This window comes from Trypanosoma cruzi, genomic scaffold (genome assembly GCF_000209065.1).
Source record: "Trypanosoma cruzi strain CL Brener 1047053517111 genomic scaffold, whole genome shotgun sequence".
Classification (NCBI taxonomy): Eukaryota; Euglenozoa; class Kinetoplastea; order Trypanosomatida; family Trypanosomatidae; genus Trypanosoma; species Trypanosoma cruzi.
In genome coordinates, this window is record NW_001849515.1 from 103,456 (window position 1) to 117,420 (window position 13,965).

General features: G+C 54.9%; 4 protein-coding genes and 2 pseudogenes across 4 annotated transcripts, besides 5 other annotated features; all 6 read right to left on the reverse strand.

The window, feature by feature from the left end:
• Positions 1–7,274: a sequence feature (areas not merged during assembly with more than two copies in the genome that could not be assigned to a particular haplotype).
• Tc00.1047053508977.10 (trans-sialidase, putative) lies at positions 102–2,585 on the reverse strand (the record flags this gene model as incomplete). The annotated part of the gene is made up of 1 exon (XM_807216.1): positions 102–2,585. One exon carries the CDS (start codon positions 2,583–2,585, stop codon positions 102–104), a length of 2,484 nt encoding a protein of 827 aa, XP_812309.1.
• Positions 3,869–5,287, reverse strand: Tc00.1047053508977.20 (mucin-associated surface protein (MASP), putative; the record flags this gene model as incomplete). Its single annotated transcript, XM_807217.1, has 1 exon — positions 3,869–5,287. One exon carries the CDS (start codon positions 5,285–5,287, stop codon positions 3,869–3,871), a length of 1,419 nt encoding a protein of 472 aa, XP_812310.1.
• Positions 4,628–4,687: a microsatellite.
• Tc00.1047053508977.31 lies at positions 5,519–6,016 on the reverse strand (annotated as a pseudogene).
• Positions 6,959–7,003: a sequence feature (AT_rich).
• On the reverse strand, positions 7,109–9,883 carry Tc00.1047053508977.40 (trans-sialidase, putative; the record flags this gene model as incomplete). Its single annotated transcript, XM_807218.1, has 1 exon — positions 7,109–9,883. The coding sequence occupies one exon, from the start codon at positions 9,881–9,883 to the stop codon at positions 7,109–7,111; it is 2,775 nt and encodes a 924-aa protein (XP_812311.1).
• Positions 7,275–8,175: a sequence feature (heterozygous, non-Esmeraldo-like haplotype).
• Positions 8,176–13,965: part of a sequence feature (areas not merged during assembly with more than two copies in the genome that could not be assigned to a particular haplotype) that runs on past the window's edge.
• Positions 11,162–12,592, reverse strand: Tc00.1047053508977.50 (mucin-associated surface protein (MASP), putative; the record flags this gene model as incomplete). Its single annotated transcript, XM_807219.1, has 1 exon — positions 11,162–12,592. The coding sequence occupies one exon, from the start codon at positions 12,590–12,592 to the stop codon at positions 11,162–11,164; it is 1,431 nt and encodes a 476-aa protein (XP_812312.1).
• Tc00.1047053508977.65 lies at positions 12,834–13,334 on the reverse strand (annotated as a pseudogene).

Below are 13,965 nucleotides of genomic sequence, written 5' to 3' on the forward strand. Positions count from 1 at the left end.
TCTCCTGCCCATTCGTTCCTTCCGCCGTCTCCCCATCCGCACCTGAGCTCGCGCTCGCCCCAGGATTCACTGCGGTTCCATCGTGCCCCATGGCTTCAGCGTCAGGGGGCATATGCATCTGCTGTGGCGGGAGTACCCACAAGAGTTTCTGATGATCCATCTCCCTGCACCGTACTTCGGTCTCCTGTCTCCACCGCTGCGTCACTGCCAGGCGAGGAAGCGCCACCCACATTTTTACTTCCATCGGAAGATTCTTCTTTCACCAACTGGGTTGCAGACCCCTCTCCTCCTGAGGAAGTCTTGGCACTGGACACTGTTGATGCAGGTACAACGCCTGCACCGCTGCTCCCCAACGACTGTCTCGGTTCCTCCTGTCGTCCACCACCAGAAGGCTGAATCGCGTCTCCTTCAATAGACCCGTCCACCTGAACTTCAATAGGAGCTTTATTCGGATTGAAGGCGGCGATCTCAGTGTCATCCAACGGGCGGTTGTACAGCAGGACGTTCGTCACAGTCACAGACACGCCTTCTTTGTTCTCTGCATTGGCTCCATCCCCTCCAATGTAGAAGTGGGAGATCTCTTTCGACCCACCATTTCCCAATGCACATTCTTCATTCCCACACACTAGCTGACCATCGACGTACACGGAGCCCTGGGTGCCGTTCTGTAGCATAATGGCCACCTGGTACGTCTTATCTGTCCCCCAATTCCTTTCGAGCTCCTCAGTTTTTCCGTCACAGCACAGTACCTGCCACTTCTTTCCGCTGCCGTACGACAGTCCCAGCAGTACAGAATTCCCTGCACCCTTCATCTTCACACCCATCAACGGAATGGGGGTGTTTCCCTCCGGCATTTTTTCAATGGACACCGTCGCCACAAGAGTGAAGTTGTAGTTCGCGAAGTGGTACAGCTGATTCCCCCCCTGCTTGCCAACAGGCCACTCCGCCCCTGCGCCACTCCCAGTGAACTTCACGCCACTATCCACCTGCTCCGCCCGTTCTTTCGTTACTGTGGCGTTCACGCCGAGGTACTCGTCCTTCCATGTGTTCCCAGAGAGGTTGCCGGACAAAAAGCCAACCAACCCAGCCGTGATCTTAACAGCGCTGCAGAAATCGTCAGTTGAGGCATCCTTCTGAGCACTTAATGAGGTGCACAGCTGGGAGACACGTCCGTCCACTTCCTTCCAGGTCGTCAGCACCTCCTTCACACGCTGCAGCTGCTCAGCCAGAAGCACAGAGACCATACCGGGTGATGGTTTTCCATCCTTCTTCTTCTCGTACAGTGCAATCAACTCCTCCTTCTTCTCATTGGTGTTTTCACCACTGTTGTACAACAGGGAACTGGCGGCAGCGTCATCATCATCGGATATCGGCCCAATATCAACAATGTGCGTATTGTCCGTCAGCCAAAGATGAAGTTTGTCCTTTTCGTTGCCGTCCTTCTCGGAATACACCGGCAGGGTAACGAGCATCACATTCCTCTTATCACCATCATTTCCAACAGTCGCTGTGATGAACCCGCTTCTAACTGCCTTCTCTTTTCCGCCATTTTTTTTGCCCCACACGCGCGAGAGTGTCCCGAGTGCCTCCGTCCACGAATCCCCCTTGTCACCGGACTCGTACACCCTGCGGCGGCCACCATCACACGCAGTCAGCATGATGAGTTTATCGTCCTCCCACTCCACGACGGAGGGATCGCTGCAGCCATCGTCAGACATCCCCTTCGGCAGATTCCAATTCGTATTATCCTTCGAGTGTATGATCAGTGAGACAGTCTTCACATCCACTTCTGTGCCATCCGCCGCCTTCTTCGTGCCTTCCACTGGAAATACAAGAGTCTCATCATGCATCTTAACACCCGATCCACCGCTTCCAATCAGCCTTGTCCAGGAATCGGGCTGTTTCTCAAACAGTCCTTGCGGGGAACTCTCAGTAACTTCCCAGTCAATTTTTTTGTTATTTGCATCCCCACTATTGACGCTCCCTTTCACCAGCAAAAGTCCCAATTGAGTCGCGCCAGACGCACCAACAGCTGCAGGGCTGTACTGTCCAACAAGCATGTAAATATCATTCCCCTTCAAAACTATTGTTGGTCGGCTCACATCTACTTTCTTCTTTTGGTCTTTGGAAGCACCTTCCTCCAGTACTCGTGTCTCACCTTTGGGTTTTTTAAGTACTTCCTCCGGTGTATTTGCAGTTTTTGTCGTGAGAGGTTGGGATGCAACGCCAGTAAAACTGACACCACCGTTCTTTTTGCACTGCGCCTCGGCAACGGCAAATACGTCATTCCCCACTTTTAGAAGGCTGGGAGCACCCAACGACTCCACAGTTTCACCTCCACCATCATTGATGCCCCTCCATTTAAACTGAGGACCAGACGACTGCCCCGCAACTCCCGCAGTCCCTCCACTGCCGCAGCACATCAACACGACGAGGAGCAGCACCGCAGAGTAGAAGAGATGCCGGGACATGTTGGGCCTCGGCGGCTCACTCTCTCTTCCTTCCCTCCTCCTTCCGCTGGATCCGGTCACACGGCGACGGTTGTGTGTGCGGGGTGCCTTCACTGCAGCAACACGTGAGTGCATACAAATATGTGTGTGTGTGGGCGGTGTGTGTGCTGTTGTTAGTCCTTTCAGTGCCCTCCAATTTCACAGTAGCGATTAGCGCTTGTTATTAACTTCTTTCCTTTGTGTGTGAGTAAAAGAGAGAAGCTAAGAAAAAGGAGTGAAACAGCGAACACCGTCACCCATCCACAGTGAGTGGCATCATCATCGTCATCCCCGCCGCAGTCACTCTCAACAACAACTCACGCACACAGACACATGAAACGAGAAGGAAGAACAATGCAGCGGGAACACACAGCGACGGTCATCACCAGCAGCAGCAGGAGCCACGCCTGGCACGTCGTTATTCGTCACGCGTCAGCACACACTGAACAACGCCCTCACAAAAAGAAAAACCGGCAGGATAAAAAAACACAGCCGCCCTTCACGGCACACACGCGCTGCCGCCAGTCGTTTTACTCTTGTATCTTCCAACGCACCCGCACATCGCCCCGCACAGCCGGAGAATCCTCCGTCGGCGTGCGAACAGCGGGAGGAACACGTCGGACGGTGCAGCTGCTGGGCTGAAGCCTATCCGCAATAATCCCAGGCACCAAAACGCCACGCCACCCATGGGCAGCACTCCTAGGAAATCACGCTCGCAGCACGGCAAAAAAACAATTCGCGGTCATCCGTCATCCCTCCTCGCAAGGGCAGCCGCAGCAACAATCGTGTACGTGCGTGCGTCCTCTGCGTTCACGCCGCCCCACAGCGTGCGCAACATAGCGTGTGCATCTGCTAGTGCGTTTGTCAGCGTGTATACTTGCAGAGCAGCTGTTCGCCACAAGAGTGTCCCAACAAAGCAAAGATAGGGAGAGGTGGATAGCACACACGCAAATCACTCATATCATCACACACACGCAGCCCGCGGAATGGGTGCTCTCAACAACAACACAATGAAAACAATGAAAAGCCGAAGCGTGGGACGACCAGCGCACACTCTCTCTCATTGCTCCCGTAAAGCAAAACACACACACAGGGAGAGAGAGAGAGAGAAAGGTCGCCCACTCAATGCAATAAAAACAAAACAAAAACAGTTGCGGTGCTCCGCCCATGCAGCCAGGCAGGACGGCAGCGGTGCGTGTCGTGCAAAAGAGAGCACCAACGGGCCTGCATGGGTGTGCATGCATATATACAATGGGCACATTATGTGTGTGCTTCGTGGAATGAGGTGAGGGCGAGAGTCCATGCAAGGGGACACACACAGAGAGTGAGTGAAAGACGAGTGTGTGTGCGGGCGGTGCACGGCTCTCTCTCCCCCACTCTCACGCGGCCACCACCGCAGCAGCAGCCGCACACGCAACAACAAGAAGAAGAAGCAAAAGAGGGGAGGTGGTGTGGGAGACCGCGGTGCTGCCGTCACTGTCGGCTATGGTCTCTGTATTGATTGTTTTATTGGTGGCGTTCTCCGGTTCTGATGTGTACCTCTCATTATTATCTGCCTCAGTGTCCTTGCCTCCTGAGGCGGCTTCAAATTCTGCGGTCTTATCGTTGTGTGCCACGTCATCATTGACGTCGTCGTTATTAGCCCGTTCAACGTCACTCGCATCACCAGAGGCTTGAGTGCTTCTTGTGCCAGCGGTAGTCCTTTCAGCAGTAGGAGCTGCAGGGCTGCTGTCGTCGCCGTCGTCATACGTCGTGGCAATTATACCTGCGTTGGGTATTTCCTCTGATTGCAATTCGGTGTTGTTGGCTGGCAGAGCAGCGGAGCCAATATCTCCCTTGGAATCATGTTGTGTCACTGAGGCGGCAGGAGGTTTGGGATTGTTAGCACCACTGTTCTCCACCGTGCTTCCGGCAACGCCGCTGCTGTCTGTGGAGGTAGATAATGGTGTTGTTTTCTCTCGACTCAAATGCGATACGCTCTCCGGTGACTGCAAGGAGGATGCTCCTTCCTCGTGCTTTGTTGAACCTTTCGTTTGTAGCATCTTCGTTTCGTGTGAGTGACCTCCGTCTTGTGGCTTTGAATGTTTTTCCGCTGTAATTTGTGGATTTGTTTTTTCTGACTGTAATGTGTTTGTTCCTGGTGGTGGTTGTCGTGGTGTTGGTGGCAGTGGTTCTGCTGGAGGAGGTGGTGGTGGTGGCAGTTGGAGATTTCTCGTGCCTTCCTCATCCTCCGGTTGGCCGACGGTTGGCTCTTGACTCCCAGTTTGTTTGGGACGATCGACATCTAAACTGAAATTCTGTTCGCCTGTTATTTGTGAATCCTCGCTTCCTTCCAACGTATTCGTCACTTCCAGTGAACCTGTAAGTTCCCGTCTTTCTTCTTGATTTTGTCCCGCTTGTGACATCTGGTCTGAAGAAGATAATCCCTTCAATGTGTCACCGCTGCCTTCGCCACTTTTGTCATCAACCTCACCATCAGCAGCAGCAGCGACCACAGCGGAGTGTTGACGCCTCCAACGGCTACGGCCATCCCCAAAGGCACGCACACCGTCCATCCCCCGACGCACGCAATCATCAACGGTGAAAACATCCTTCCTGCCTCCTGTCCTCCTGCCGAACGCCTCCGCGCACTCCCTCCGCAGCTGAGCGTGCCACCGCAAAACAAAATACTCATCCGCACCGCCATCACCTCCGCCAGCAACATCGGCCGCCGGCACAGCCACCACGCAAACACCGCGCCACAGCACGCAGAGGGCACACACCAGCAGCACACGGCCAGTCATCATCATCGCCATCATCACTCCTGTCACTTGCCTGCAGCCTTCAGCACAAATCAACTCCCCGTCAACGCAAAGCAAAAAAGGAGACAATTCACACAACCACGCACCGTCCTATCCAGCGACGAGAGTCACGCACCACAACAATTAGGTGGACGCCGCTCAACAACAATCAAAACAAAAGAGGAGCGCTCCCCGCTCTTGCCCCGTTCCTCACGCTCCCAAAGTCACCATTACTGTTATTCCCTCTCCTCAGGCCCTCACAGGCGCGCCACGCTCGCTTCAACACGCGCCCCTCCTCAGGCAGTCCGTCATGTGCCCCCGCTGCTCCGCAAAGTACGCCACCTCCTCTCAGTAAAACAGCTCCGTGTCCTCCACAATCGCCGGCATGCCCCGGCCGCGCAACACACACAGCGCCACAATGTCGTGCCGCCTATCCTCCACAATCACGAGCGCAACACCCAACGCGTACTGGCGCACGTGCCCCATGCGCTGCAACCAAATGCCGATCAGGTTGGCCGTCATGCACTGCAGCTTCTTGTCCTTCTGCTTGTGGCACCAAAAAGACGTGTGGCCGGCGGCACCGCAGTGCTGGAAGAAATGCGGAGCAGCAACCGTCCGAGTGTCCGTCTTACTGTACTCGCGGTTTAACGCTTCCAGCAAGAACGGGATCAGTGGCAGCTCATCCAGCGGGTTCGCCCTCTTATTCCTCCTTCGGCACCCCGTCCTCCTCCAGAGCAGCAGCTGCCACTGCCGTAGACCACGCTCCTGTTGCAATCACTCCCACAGAGAGACAGGGAAGAATGTGTGGATGTGTGCCGACAACGCACTGCGACTGTCATTGCCAGAGGAGGCCATCGTGGCACCGTCCGTCATGCGCCAGGACACACCGTGCGACGCCCGCATCCGGCAGTGCAAAAACAGAGGGGTGAGAAGAATGACCACAAGAGCAGGCAACACCCTCACGCATGGCGGGCATCGTGCAGCCGCGTCAGCCAGCACCCAGCGGAATGCAAAAAAAGGTGTCCACACGCACCCATCCGATGTCACCGTGATTCCACAGCAGTCACACACGCAGCGGCCTCTACATGTCAGCAAGAAACGCAAGCCAACGTACCTCCATCACTAAGGCGCTCCTGCAGGGCGCTGTGCAAATAATTATGTGACTGTGCACGTGTGCTGTTGGAGAAGCTGAAAAGAAGAAGAGCACAGGGAGGCAAATCAGCACAGCAATAGGTACAGCTGGATGGAAGCGATACATTTGGTACGTCCACGACCTCAACAATCACGCACGGTGGCGGCACGCAAAACAAAAGAAAAACACGGCGGCAGGGTGTGGCTGTGTGTGTGTGGCGCTGCGGGTGTCTGCCCGCCCTGGCAGCAATAAAACAAAACAAGAGGGAAAGAAATGTGTGCTCCGCCCCACAGGCCCTCGTCGCACGCCCACACGTCACGGCTCCCTCAGCGCGCCGTTCGTCGCGGCCCCTCCTCATGCGTGCAGCAGGCGAGGCGCACAGGGCCGTCGTCATGAGCGTGTCGGTGGGTGTGCGAGTGGAGCAGTTGGGCGGGAAACACACGGCACCCCTCACAGGAAGAGCGCAGCAAGAAACAATTAAAAAGAAGGAAGAGTAGAAAAGAAAAAAATGTCCATAGTGATTGCCCCAAAAGCAAAAAAGATGGGATGGGGGAGTGAAAAATTAAAAAAAAAGATTTTAAAAAAGGAAAAATTATAAATTACGAACAACAAAAGAAAAAGAAAATTATCTTAAGGAAAATATCATTTCTTGGAAGTAATTCCGTGCTGGGAGGGCGCAAGTGTCCCACGCGGCCGCCAGTCACTCCTCACAGAGCCGCAAACCCCCACAGTCCCAACAGCAGAAGAAGTAGAAGTGGCAGCAGTCCGCTCCCGCACACACTGCAGGCATCGGTGTTATTCCCCTGCGACAAATTCCCGAGACTGCTGCTGAGGGCCGCAGCCTTTACGTCCCCGTTCTGTGCATGGATCTCCTCCTTCTCCTGCCCATTCGTTCCTTCCGCCGTCTCCCCATCCGCACCTGAGCTCGCGCTCGCCCCAGGATTCACTGCGGTTCCATCGTGCCCCATGGCTTCAGCGTTAGGGGCATATGCATCTGCTGTGGCGGGAGTACCCACAAGAGTTTCTGATGATCCATCTCCCTGCACCGTACTTCGGTCTCCTGTCTCCACCGCTGCGTCACTGCCAGGCGAGGAAGCGCCACCCACATTTTTACTTCCATCGGAAGATTCTTCTTTCACCAACTGGGTTGCAGACCCCTCTCCTCCTGAGGAAGTCCTGGCATTGGACACCGTTGATGCGGATACACCGTCCGCACCGCTGCTCCCCAACAACTGTCTCTGTTCCTCCGGTCTTCCACCACCAGAAGGCTGAATCGCGTTTCCTTCAATAGGCCTGTCCACCTGAACTGGAATATTGGCTTTATTCGGATTGAAGGCGGCGATCTCAGTGTCATCCAACGGGCGGTTGTACAGCAGGACGTTCGTCACAGTCACAGAGACGCCTTCTTTGTTCTCTGCATTGACTCCATCCCCTCCAATGTAGAAGTGGGAGATCTCTTTCGACTCACCATTTCCCAATGCACATTCTTCATTCCCACACACTAGCTGACCATCGACGTACACGGAGCCCTGGGTGCCGTTCTTCAACAAAATTACCACGTGTTGAGGTGTCTCTGTCTCCCACGTGCTGCTGAGCTTCGTCGTCGTTTTGTCACCGCACAGCACATGCCACTTCTTTCCGCTGTTGTACGACAGTCCCAGCAGTACAGAATTCCCTGCACCCTTCATCTTCACACCCACCAACGGAATAGTACCCTCCTCCGGCACATTGTCGATGGACACCGTCGCCACAAGAGTGAAGTTGTAGTTCGCAAAGTGGTACAGCTGATTCTCCCCCTGACTGCCAACAGGCCACTCCGCCCCTGCGCCACGCCCAGTGAACGTCACGCCATTTTCCGCCTGCACCGCCCCTTCGCTCTTTACTGTGGCGTTCACGCCGAGGTACTCGTCCTTCCATGTGTTCTCAGAGAATTTGCCCGACAAAAATCCAACCAACCCAGCCGTGATCTTAACAGGGCCGCAGGCATTGTCAGTTGAGCGATCCTTCTCAGCAATTAATGAGGTGCACAGCTGAGAGACACTTTTGTCCACCTCCTTCCAGATCGTCAGCACACCCTTCACACGCTTCAGCTGCTCAGTCAGGAGCACAGAGACCATACCGGGTGATGGTTTCCCACCGTCCTTCATCTTCTCGTACAGTGCAATCAACTCATCCTCCTTCTTCTCATCAGTGTTTTCACCACTGTTGTACAACAGGGAACTGGCGGCAGCGTCATCATCATCGGATATCGGCCCAATATCAACAATGTGCGTATTGTCCGTCAGCCAAAGATGAAGTTTGTCCTTTTCGTTGCCGTCCTTCTCGGAATACACCGGCAGGGTAACGAGCATCACATTCCTCTTATCACCATCATTTCCAACAGTCGCTGTGATGAACCCGCTCCTAACTGCCTTCGCTTGTCCGCCATTTTTGTTGTTGCCCCACACGCGCGAGAGTGTCCCGAGTGCCTCCGTCCACGACTCCCCCTTGTCACCGGACTCGTACACCCTGCGGCGGCCACCATCACACGCAGTCAGCATGATGAGTTTATCGTCCTCCCACTCCACGACGGAGGGATCGCTGCAGCCACCGTCAGACATCCCCTTCGACAGCTTCCAATTCGTATTATCCTTCGAGTGTATGATCAGTGAGACAGTCTTCACATCCACTTCTGCGTCCCCCGCCGCCTTCTTCGTGCCTTCCACTGGAAATACAAGAGTCTCATCATGCATCTTAACACCCGATCCACCGCTTCCAATAAGCTTTGTCCAGGAATCGGGCTGTTTCTCAAACAGTTTTTGCAAGGAACTCTCAGTAACTTTCCAGTCAATTTTTTTGCTATTTGCATCCCCACTATTGACGCTCCCTTTCACCAGCAAAAGTCCCAATTGAGCCGCGTCAGACGCATCAACCTGTCCAGGAGTGGCAACTTTACTGCTGTACTTTCCAACAAGCATGTAAATATCATTCCCCTTCAAAACTATTGTTGGTCGGCTCACATCTACTTTCTTCTTTTGGCCTTCGGAAGCACCTTCCTCCAGTACTTGTGTCGTCTTTAAGGCATCACTAAACAGTTCCTCCGGTGTGTCAGCAGTTTTTTTCGTGAGAGGTTGAGATGCAACGCCAGTAAAGACTTTTTCATCCTTCTTGCACTGCGCCTCGGCAACGGCAAATACGTCACTCCCCACTTTTAGAAGGCTGGCAGCACCCAACGACTCCACAGTTTCACCTCCACCATCAGTGATGCCTTTCCATTTAAACTGGGGACCAGACGACGGCCCCGCAACTTCCGCAACCCCTCCACTGCCGCAGCACATCAACACGAAAAGGAGGAGCGGCACCGCGGAAGCAAACACACGCCGGGACATGTTGGGCCTCTGCGGCTCACTCTCTCCTCCTTCCCTCCTCCTTCCGCTGGATCCGGTCACGCGGCGACGGTTGTGCGTGCGGGGTGCCTTCACTGCAGCAACACGTGAGTGCATACAAATATGTGTGTGTGTGGGCGGTGTGTGTGCTGTTGTTGGTCCTTTCAGAGCCTTACAATTCCACAGTAGCGGTTAGCGCTTGTTATTAACTTCTTTCCTTTGTGTGTGAGTAAAAGAGAGAGAAGTTAAGGAAAAAGGAGTGAAACAGTGAACACCGTCACCCATCCACAGTGAGTGGCATCATCATCGTCATCCCTGCCGCAGTCACTCTCAAAAACAACTCACGCACACAGACACATGAAACGAGAAGGAAGAACAGTGCAGCGGGAACACACAGCGACGGTCATCACCAGCAGCAGCAGGAGCCACGCCCGGCACGTCGTTATTCGTCACGCGTCAGCACACACTGAACAACGCCCTCAAAAAAAGAAAAACCAGCAGGATAAAAAACCACAGCCGCCCTTCACAGCAGACACGCGCTGCCGCCAGTCGTTTTACTCTTGTCTCTTCCAACGCACCCGCACATCGCCCCGCACAGCCGGAGAATCCTCCGTCGGTGTACGAACAGCGGGAGGAACACGTCAGACGGTGCAGTTGCTGGGCTGAAGCCTATCCGCAATAATCCCAGACACCAAAACGCCACGCCGCCCATGGGCAGCAAGCCTAGGAAATCACGCTCGCAGCACGGCAACAAAACAATTCGCGGTCATCCCTCCTCGCAAGGGCAGCCGCAGCAACAACCGTGTACGTGCGTGCGTCCTCTGCGTTCACGCCGCCCCACAGCGTGCGCAACATAGCGTGTGCATCTGCTAGTGCGTTTGGCAGCGTGTATACTTGCAGAGCAAATGTGCGGCACAAGAGAGTCCCAAGAAAGCAAAGATAGGGAGAGGCGGATAGCACACACGCAGATTACTCATATCATCACACACGCAGCCCGCGGAATGGGTGCTCTCAACAACAAAACAATGAAAAACAATGAAAAGCCGAAGCGTGGGACGACCAGCGCACACTCTCTCATTGCTCCCGTAAAGCAAAACACACACACACAGGGAGAGAGAGAGAGAGAGATCGCCCACTCAAGGCAATAAAAACAAAACAGAAACAGTTACGGTGCTCCGCCCATGCAGCCAGGCAGGACGGCAGCGGTGCGTGTCGTGCAAAAGAGAGCACCAACGGGCATGCATGGGTTTGCATGCATATATACAATGGGCACATTATGTGTGTGCTTCGTGGGATGAGGTGAGGGCGAGAGTCCATGCAAGGGGACACACACACACAGAGAGTGAGTGAAAGACGAGTGTGTGTGCGGGCGGTGCATGGCTCTCTCACTCACTCTCACGCGGCCACCACCGCAGCAGCAGCCGCACACGCAACAAGAAGAAGAAGCAAAAGAGGGGAGGTGGTGTGGGAGACAGCGGTGCTGCCGTCACTGTTTTCAGGTGTCGTCGTATTAATTTTGGTAGGGATTCGGGCTGAGGCCATGTTTTCTTTGTCTGCTGCTGCTTCTTCTTGAGCGGCTTTTTTGGCTTCTTCTTCGTCGGGTTCTTCTTTGGTATTATTTGCATTTTCCGCCTCCTTCTGCTCGTTTCGTTTTTTTGTCTTTGCCTCGTCGTCCGTGGCTTCTTTTTGTAGTTTCTTTGTCGCATTTCCTCCGTTCTTCCCCGCTGCTTCTTCGTCAACATCTCCGTGTGACTCTTCCTTTGCAGCCTCGCTTACGTTTTCTTCTTCCTTTTCTCCCTTGGAATCTTTTCCCGCTGCGGCTGCTTCTGCTGAACTATCTTCGACGGCTGTTTGCACTTCCTTTGCAGCCACCTGCTCCGCCGTTCCGTTTTGCTTCTCTGTTTCTTTTCCGGCTGCACCTCCTCCGGGAGTTAATTTCGCTGGTGCCCTTTCCGCCTCTCGTAATCCTGCTGCTTGTGGCAGCACCACTGGACCGGCACCCGCTTTTTCTCCTCCAGCGCCGTCCTGGCCCAACACGGGATTTTGAGGATTACTGACGTCAACGGGCAAAGCAGGCCGAGAAGCTGCGCTTCCTTGAGGAGGTCTACGGCCGGCAGCGTTGTTTTCGTCCCCTTCTCGTTCGTTTGTCGTGCTTCCTGCTTTTTCCTCCTTCACTCTTTCCTTCTCTTCTTCGTGTTCTGTATGTGAAGTTTCGCTGCCTCCATTTCCCACTGCAGCGTCAACAGCCTCGTCCTCACCATCCCTGTCTTCTTGGCTTTCATCTTGACTCACGTCCCCTTCCTCTTCTTCACCATCTAAATTCTCTCCAGTTCCGTTTATCGTCGGCACAGAAGCCTCTGAAATTTTTCCTGAGTCCTGTCCATCTGGTACTTCTCCCGGGATTGGCTTCACCGATGGTTTCGGTGTTCGTCCGTCCAACGAACCAGTTTCAGTCTCTGTCTGTACTTCGGAGGAGGATCCGCGGGTGCTGTCATCATCGGTGGTATCATCACCAGCAACCACCGCAGAACGCTGACGTCTCCAGACACGACGGCCATCCCCAAACGCACGCACACCGTCCATCCCCCGACGCACGCAATCATCAACGGCGAAAACATCCTTCCTGCCTTCTGTCCTCCTGCCGAACGCCTCCGCGCATTCCCTCCGCAGCTGAGCGTGCCACCGCAAAACAAAATACTCATCCGCACCGCCATCACCTCCGCCAGCAACATCGGCCGCCGGCACAGCCACCACGCTAACACCGCGCCACAGCACGCAGAGGGCACACACCAGCAGCACACGGCCAGTCATCATCATCGCCATCATCACTCCCGTCACTTGCGTGCAGCCTTCAGCACAAACCAACTCCCCGTCAACGCAGAGTGAAAGAAAAAAAAAGAATAGACAAGTCACACAACCACGCACCGTCCTATCCAGCGACGAGAGTCACGCACCACAACAATTAGGTGGACGCCGCTCAACAACAATCAAAACAAAAGAGGAGCGCTCCCCGCTCTTGCCCCGTTCCTCACGCTCCCAAGGTCACCATTACTGTTATTCCCTCTCCTCAGGCCCTCACAGGCGCGCCACGCTCGCCTCAACACGCGCCCCTCCACCACAGGCAGTCCGTCATGCGCCCCCGCTGCGCCGCAACGTACGCCACCTCCTCTCAGTCAAACAGCTCCGTGTCCTCCACAATCGCCGGCATGCCCCGGCCGCGCAACACACACAGCGCCACAATGTCGTGCCGCCTATCCTCCACAATCACGAGCGCAACACCCAACGCGTACTGGCGCACGTGCTCCATGCGCTGCAACCAAATGCCGATCAGGTTGGCCGTCATGCACTGCATCTTGTTGTCCTTCTGCTTGTGGCACCAAAAAGACGTGTGGCCGGCGGCACCGCAGTGCTGGAAGAAATGCGGAGCAGCAACCGTCCGAGTGTCCGTCTTACTGTACTCGCGGTTTAACGCTTCCAGCAAGAACGGGATCAGTGGCAGCTCATCCAGCGGGTTCGCCCTCTTATTCCTCCTTCGGCACCCCGTCCTCCTCCAGAGCAGCAGCTGCCACCGCCGTAGACCACGCTCCTGTTGCAATCACTCCCACAGAGAAACAGGGAAGAGTGTGTGGATGTGTGCCGACAACGCACAGCGACTGTCATTGCCAGAGGAGGCCATCGTGGCACCGTCCGTCATGCGCCAGGACACACCGTGCGACGCCCGCATCCGGCAGTGCAAAAACAGAGGGGTGAGAAGAATGGCCACAAGAGCAGGCAACACCCTCACGCATGGCGGGCATCGTGCAGCCGCGTCAGCCGGCACCCAGCGGAATGCAAATGAGGCGTCCACACGCACCCATCCGATGTCACCGTGATTCCACCGCAGTCACACACGCAGCGGCCTCTACATGTCAGCAAGAAACGCAAGCCAACGTACTTCCATCACCAAGGCACTCCTGCAGGGCGCTGTGCAAATAATTATGTGACTGTGCACGTGTGCTGTGGGAAGAGCTAAAAAGAAGAAGAGCAGAGGGAGGCAAATCAACACAGCAATAGGAACAGCTGGATGGAAGCGATACATTTGGTACGTCCACGACCTCAACAATCACGCACGGTGGCGGCACGCAAAACAAAAGAAAAACACGGCGGCAGGGCGTGGCTGTGTGTGTGGCGCTGCGGGTGTCTGCCCGCCCTGGCAGCCA